General features: G+C 48.3%; 1 protein-coding gene across 4 annotated transcripts; it reads left to right on the top strand.

Moving 5' to 3' along the window:
• The first annotated feature begins 501 nt into the window (after nt 1-501).
• Nucleotides 502-7162, top strand: LOC308622671 (GTPase IMAP family member 5-like). Of its 4 annotated transcripts, none has more exons than XM_081244239.1 (5): nt 502-609; nt 1013-1118; nt 1650-1699; nt 4658-4756; nt 5710-7162. In XM_081244239.1, the coding sequence occupies exons 4-5, from the start codon at nt 4714-4716 to the stop codon at nt 6588-6590; spliced, it is 924 nt and encodes a 307-aa protein (XP_081100365.1). In that variant the 5' UTR covers nt 502-609; nt 1013-1118; nt 1650-1699; nt 4658-4713; the 3' UTR covers nt 6591-7162. The 4 variants fall into 4 exon arrangements, with proteins under 4 accessions (XP_081100365.1, XP_081100366.1, XP_081100363.1 ...); XM_081244240.1 differs by having other exon boundaries at nt 1650-1712; nt 4708-4756; XM_081244237.1 differs by lacking the exon at nt 1650-1699 and having other exon boundaries at nt 4708-4756.
• Nucleotides 7163-7448: the final 286 nt, after the last annotated feature.

The following is a 7448-nucleotide window of genomic DNA, read 5'->3' as shown; positions in this document are numbered from 1 at the left end:
GTATCAATATGGGAGAATATTTTGTAAGTCAGGCATGGCTTTCATTGCAAATGTGAAAGGTGGGTGTTATCTGCATTATAAATGCCCTCCTCTCTAAGCAAAGAACCAAGAGTTACTTGTAGCTCAATGTCCTGATTATAGCTGTTTCTCAACTTACAGTTCTGAACCCAAATGTGCAAGTAATGGTTCAAACTCTGCCCCCTTCACTGTAAGAATGTCTCCAGAGAGGCGCTTCAGCCCCCGCAACCCAGGGGCCCCCAGCAGGGCCTTTGCACAGAAGCAGAGGAAGAACATTAACCAGAGCAGTGGGAGGCGCCAGGGCACCCCTACCCACTTAAGCGCCTGTCACTTTGCCTAAATCGCACTATGGGTGGGGTCGGATGTGTCCCTGGCTTCTGTGGAAATGCAAGTCCACCTAGGTGAAGAAACCTACTAAACTTTGTTTCCTCCTCAGGTCAAAGCATGGGTGACTTGAGAGCAGAGGGCATTTGACAGAGAAACAAGAAGGGGGCCAGAGCCATAGAAGGTCTCAAGCAAGATGCCTGCCTTGAATTCAGCCTTCACTGCCATCTGGAATTACATATAAGAAGCTATCTTTATGCAGGAGAGGTAAATGGTCGGCATGGGGCGATGCGAGTCGGTCCAGTGTGGGCCAGTGAAAGGCGGCGGATGCTTGGTTTGGGATGCAGCTGTGCCCCAGATGTTCATTGGCTTCCCCGGGTCTCCAGACTAACTCGGGTAGAGACCTTGTTCTGCACAAAAGCCTTACAGAGATGCGGTGGGGAGAAGGAAATGGAACGGTTATTAAAAAGAAAACAAAACCAAGCCAAGCCAAAAAAGAAAACCCTCTTCCTCTGGCGTCTCCGAGGGCTTTTGAGTCACTCTCTGAGGATAGGTTGGCGAGGAAACTCACACATTGTCCTTTTCCTGCCCTGGGGGACGCGGTCTTTCTCTCTGTCTCTCTGGCAGATAGAATTGGTGGCCAGGTTTTTTCATTTGCCCCTGCTCTTAGGTTTTTGTGAAGAGACTAGAAGCCAATGAGAGAGGCTGCCTGGGAGAGGAGGGAAGATTGCAGCAAGATTGTCTGAGAACGTGCAGAACTTTCCAGGACCTACCAGGTAACAGGGCTTGTGCATCTCTCTACCTCTCTCTTTCTCCTTCCTTCCCTCTCCTTCTCCCTCTCACTGCAGTTCTCCCAGTAACAATCTGTGTCAGTCTACACACTTGATCTTTCTAAGCCTCAGTTTCATTATTCCTAAATTATTGGGGTCAGAAATTACATACCCTAAAGCCCCAAATAACTGCAAACAGAAAATATTACTAGTACTATATTTTTCAGAACCTAAAATTTTGAACAGAATGAGCTCAGAGAGTAGCCCTTTGGTGATACTAGCTTGCTTATTTCTCGTGTTTGTGCAAAAGTGTATTCACATATGCACCTAGTGGCTGCTGCACCCACATCTGGGTGCACCTATAGAGTTCTCTGCACGTTGCTGGGTAAGGGAGGATGGTCTGACCCTCCTCCCTGCAACCTGCTCCCAGAAGTCATAGGATGCCCTTTGAAGAACAGGCCGAAAGCTTGCCTTGCGATTTAAGTCTGACTTGATGTCTGTTGCTTGTTTCTATTGCATATACCACTCAACTTGAAGGCAAGTTTCTGTTTTCAAGAGGGAAAAAGATTTCAGGAACAGGACCCAAGGTGATCTGCTCGGGTAAAACATGTGCTTTATTTCTGAGAAAGACATACAATTTATTGTTTTGAAAAATGATTTAACCTGCTCATTGACCAGAATGGAGTTATGAGGGCATTATTCCTGGAGGATTACCCTGCCTGGCACCCTTTGACAGCGACAGTGTCTCACCATGGCATCTTGTTTATGATTCCTAATCAGCGTGTCACCTTCTCCAACCCTCTCCCGTGGGGCCAGTAGGGAGGAGATCCTGAATACTTTTGGCAAATGAGAGTGAGATAATCTGCCTGGGTTTTGGCCCATTTCAGGCCAGTTTCAGCCCATTTCACAATTTTGCCAAGGGTGCCTCTACCTTTCCTGTCCCCACGTGCTCCTTTCAGCCCTGCCCAGTGGAGATGTTGCAGGAAGTGGGGCTTCCCAAGGGTGGTACAAGGAATCACGTTCTTTCCCTGTCTTTGGAAGGAGCAGTTCTCTAAACTGATCCAACCGTCCTCCAAGTGTAGGGAGAGAAGTGTCTAGCAAAGCCAGGTATTTAGTAACATTTTCAATGAATGAATGGAAGGATGATGGCTCTGCAATGAGGGAGCTAGGTGGACGGCCAGGAGGAAGCACGATGATGGTGATGTCGGGAGGGGACTAATGTGGCAACAAGGGCACAGGGATCTGCAGGGGACAGAGCAGGGGAGGGTGTGCAGCTGGGACCTGGTGGCAGCCTCCTGGCCAGAGGTGTGGCCTTTTGGACTAGAGAGGGGAAAAAAATCCTCAAAAAATAATTGAGAAAGATGGTTCTTGAGAAGGGGCCCCTTTTTTCACTTCTCTTTCTGCTCAGGCTAGACTCAGAGAGAGCAGCAATTTAAGCCTCTCATTCTTGTTCCAAGATGGCTGGCTACCAGTCGCTTGGCCATACACATCACGTGAGTAGCGCTGCTTGACCCGTTCCCGAGGGTCTGAGGGGCAGCCAGAGGGGAACATCTCTCCCAGCACACAGGGCAGGCGGCACATTCTGGTCCTGCCTGCACTCCCAGTTGGCTGGGAGACACCGTGAAGGGGTTGCCATCTCTCTCGGATATCCCTTCAACCCACAGTCCTGGGTGCAGGTGGCTTCACGTCGTTGCTGTATTCTTCATATATAAAAGATGTGGACAGTGTTACCTGGTTTCTCTGAGTCCAGGCATATCAGCTCCAGCCCCCCTCCAGCTCCCCTTTCTGCAGCTCTTTCAGCATCTCTGCCCTTTAACATTCATCTAGTCACTTACCTGGTACCAGCCTGGTGTCCTCAGATGCTTGGGAGCCCCTCCTTGCTGGTCCTCTCTGGAGACCACCATTCAAGATGATCCAAGGGCAGTACATGAGAAAGCAGAGCACGTCGGTTTCAAGATCATCAGCACAGAAAATAAGCTGATATCTAACAAACACCGGTGTCCCCATTTGCCACCCGCTATGCAGTCACGTCTTTAAAAAAATCCTCCCTATAGACTTCGTGCTCGAAAAGATCCAGCCAAAGATGAGAATTATTTTCAGGTTTGCTCCTTCTCCAAATTTCAACAGAATTAGCTGGATCGATGTATCAGTTTTCTCCAGAAAAACAGAACCAATAGGATGTATGTATGAAGAAATCTATTTGAAGGATTGTCTCACGCAATTATGGGGGCTGGTAGGTCCAAAACTTGTAGGGCAGACTGGCAGGCTGGAAACTCAGGCAGGAACTGATACTGAAGTCTTGAGGCGGAATTCTCTTTTGGCTTGAAAATACCATTAGAACAAAGGACAAGATATTACCGGGAAACTGTCTGATAGAAGCTGAATTTTGACATTCAAATTAAAATAATTCCCAAGTTATTTATTTATTAAATTATTTTTCCTTCAAAGGGAATCACTGTGGCCAGTTTCAGAGGTGGAGGGGCTAGATAACATCCTATATAGTGTGATTCCAAGGAGCGTGGAGGAAATCTACTTATTCCAAAAAGTATTTTTTTTTGGTTCACCTGTCCTAGATGCTGAAATTCCACAATTAAAGATTCATTCTTTAGCATTAACTCCTGAGCCTTAGAAAATACTCTAAAATTTTGCACACAGTGAGGTCCTGATGCAGTTTTGGGAAGGGTTGTGAAGTTCTTTCCCAATAGTGAAGCTTGAGTAGTCATCCTTGGGTGGGGCCTGAGTGGCCCCACTCACTGAGCACAGGAAGTAGGAAGTAGGAAGAAAGACAAAGATCAAGAAAAAGGCATATGGGGGACAATGAAAGAAGGGGAGTGGACTGGAGAGAGATGCCCCTGAGGTAGCTACTGGTCAAAGACTATCTGAGCTGAGAATATGGAAGCATAGATCTTTGGTAACATAAGAGCTGGTCTGAGCCTAATAAATCAGGTCTTCCCTCTGTTTACCGGATGTATGCTCCACCCCACTGCCCACCTGGGGTGATGACAATCTCCTACTCCTGGCATGACCAACTCGTCCTGGTTTGCCTGGGACTCTCCCAGTTTCAACACTGAAGTTCCTTTGATCAGGGGATCCTCTCAGTCCTGGGCAAACTGGGATGATTCGTGACCCTCTCTACCACCATCACCATGGAAACTTAGGGAAGAACGTCTTTTGTGAGTTTACCCAAGGCGAAATTTTGCCAGGCAATCTTGACTTTGGGTGCCACGACTGAGACCCTGAAGACAGAGAGCCAGGGAGCCAGGAAATGACCAACTTCCTTATTTAGTCTTCTGGGTGGACAGCACATTTTCAGTGCATCCTGTTAGTAGCTAAATACAGGTGGTGGGAAACCACGTGCGGTGCTCTTGTGTTGGGACCGTCTGTATACTCTTTGTGAGGAAGCCCAGTCTAGTGCCAAGAACGGCTGAGGGTCAGCAGCCCTGGGTTCTAGTCTCGGCTCATCCATTAAATTATGTGTGACCCTCAGTAGTTGTTTTTTTCTCCCTTCAATCTCCTCATCTATAAAATGTGGTGTTTTGTGTCAGATGTCACATCCGACTCCAGTATGAACAATCTCTGCCTGTTTTCCATCTAGAACAAAATGGAGGGGCTTCAGAAGGGTGGAGAAGACACCTGCATCAAAGGTAAGATCTGGTGGAGCCCTGCACAACACCTGGGGACCATGAACTCAGCATTGGGTCAGCAAACTTCCCACCTGCAGTGAAAGGTACAAGACTAGAGTCACCTCAACACAAAGAAAATGCATATCCCCCAAGAAATAGAACTTTTTAGGCTATTGGCTGTCATGCTCTCCTTAGTGAGGGTAAGTTTTTTCAGATAAAACCCTGCCATCTTGTAAAACAGAGACCAGGCAGGGATGGGAGGAGTTGAAAGTATGTGACTAACAATTAATTGCGTGGTTGTAGGAAGCTCTGAGCATCAGAAGGCCTTCAGGGTGGGAACTGAATAGGGAGAATGTTCTGGAAAGGGTGGAAAAATTCAGCATCCCAAAAGGAGCGATCCTAAAGACTTTGGCCAGCTGGGATGATTTATTCCACCAACCCTGCATGACTTCCCTTTATTCTCTGTAAGAATATTTACTCTGAGCCCAGCCCTGTTGTGGGAAAAGAGAGTATGATAGCCTAATTGATCCAGGGATGCTATTTCTTCTAGGTCTTTTCCTTTTTATCTTTCTCTTCCTCCTAAAAAGGCATTTATTACTCTTTTTGTTAGTTCAGGCTGCTAAAACAAACACCACAGACTGGGTGGTAATCAACAAATGTTTATTTCTCACTGATCTGGAGGCTGGGAGGTCCAAGGTCGAGGTGCAGTAGATCTGGTGTCTGGGGAGAACCCACTTCCTGGTTGCTGTGTCCTCATCTGGTGTAAAGAGAGTTCTAGTCTCTTTCTTTTCTTAGAAGGACGCTAATTCCATCATGGAGTTCCATCCTCACGCCCTCATCTAGACCTCAGCACTTCCCCAAAACCCAACTTCCAGATACCATCACATTGACAATTAGGGTTTCAGCATATGATACTGGGGGGGACACATTCAGTCCATGGCAATGGCACATTAACTTTTTGTGTGCTCTGACAGGTGGAGGAGAAGAGAGCTTAAATCCAGGATCATTTTGGTTGAGGATCATCCTAGTGGGCAAAACAGGCAGCGGGAAAAGTGCCACCGGGAACAGCATCCTCTGCCAGCCGGTGTTTGAGTCCAGGCTGGGGGCCCAGTCGGTGACCAGGAAGTGTCAGGGGGCAATGGGCACGTGGAACGGGAGGGGCGTCCTGGTGGTGGACACGCCCCCCATCTTTGAGGCGTGGGCCCAGGACCAAGAGGTGTACGAGAACATCGGGGACTGCTACCTGCACTCGGCCCCGGGGCCTCACGTGCTGCTGCTGGTGACCCAGCTGGGGCGCTTCACAGAGCAGGACGTGGTGGCCGTGACCAGGGTGAAGGAGGTCTTTGGGGTGAGAGCCCTGAGACACACGGTCCTCCTCTTCACCCGCAAGGAGGACTTAGCGGACGGATCCTTGCATGACTACGTAGCAAACACAGACAACGTCAGGCTGAGGGGCCTGGTCCGGGAGTGCGGGCAGAGGTACTGCGCCTTCAACAACCGGGCCTCCGGGGACGAGCAGAGGAAGCAGCTGGCCGAGCTGATGGCCGTGGTCGAGGGGCTGGAGAGGGAGCACCAGGGCGCCTACCTCAGCAACGACCTCTTCTTTGATGCACAGCGGCTCCAGCAGGGCTGGGGCGACCCCCATGGAGAAGGTCACGTGCGCTACCTGGCCAAGGTGCGGTCGCATGTTGCAAAGCAAAAGCAAGACCTGAAAGAGGCCCAGAGAAACGGTGCCTTCAAGGCGCTCCTCCGAGTCAAAAACTGGATCGTTGTGCATGATGCTCTTTGTGTTTGTCTTGTTTGGTGCAGCTTACTTTTTTTTCTTATTCTGCTGATCATCTGGTATCATCTTTAATTCTCTGTCTCATCTGTTTGTCAGAGCCTTTTCTAAAGTATCACCTCAAGGATTCATTGTTCATTTCAGAAATAAATTCTGTTGGTCTGCAGAGGACATGGTTTGTCATCTCTGCAGCTCCCATCTTCCTTGTAGGTTTCTGGCTTGGTTCATGCCTCCACCAGTCCCTTGGTGAAGCCACGTGCCTCAGAAGAAGATGACAATGGCTCAGTTCAAGGGACGCCTGGCTGGTCTATATACAATCTCATTTTCTTTGTAGTGAGCAGCTCAGGCATAGGCCTGAGACCCAATTCAGGCCAATGGGAAGTGAGAAAAAGTCTGCAGAGGTGGGGCCAGAAGGTTTCTCCTTGCCCAGGAGAGAGCCCCATAGAGAGACAGTTTCTTCCTCCTCTGAGCATTGCTGGACCTGAGTGTAATGCTTGGAATGACAGCAGCCATGTGGCTACCGACCTGAGGTTGAAGCCAAGCAGAATGATGGAGTCAACCGAGCCACCGACTCAACCGCCTTGAAGCTTGCACTGTCTTTGGATTTCCAGTATGTCAGCCAATAAATTCCCTTATTGCTTAAGCTATTGGAGTTTGGGGTCTCTTTTAGCTGCATTTGAAAACCTTTGAACTAATGAAGAGTTCTCCATATCCTTTAAAAAAAATCCTTAAATCTATCAGAACTTCCCTGTTTTCATGCTTCCTGTGAGTAAGTGAATCGAGACTAAATACACGAATTTCTCTTTTCTTGTTCCTAGTATCAGGAAGGACCTCCCTCTACAGCTAAATTTCCTGCTTAGAGTAGACATTCACTGAATCCTGAAGAAAGTGAAAAATCCCTAGAGTGGTATTAGTTTGGAAATGACAAAAGGA

This window comes from Mesoplodon bidens (genome assembly GCF_964165515.1).
Source record: "Mesoplodon bidens genome assembly, chromosome: 9".
In the NCBI taxonomy this organism is placed as follows: domain Eukaryota; kingdom Metazoa; phylum Chordata; class Mammalia; order Artiodactyla; family Ziphiidae; genus Mesoplodon; species Mesoplodon bidens.
The sequence above is the reverse complement of the archived record's forward strand: the minus strand, read 5'-3'. Positions and strand labels throughout refer to the sequence as shown.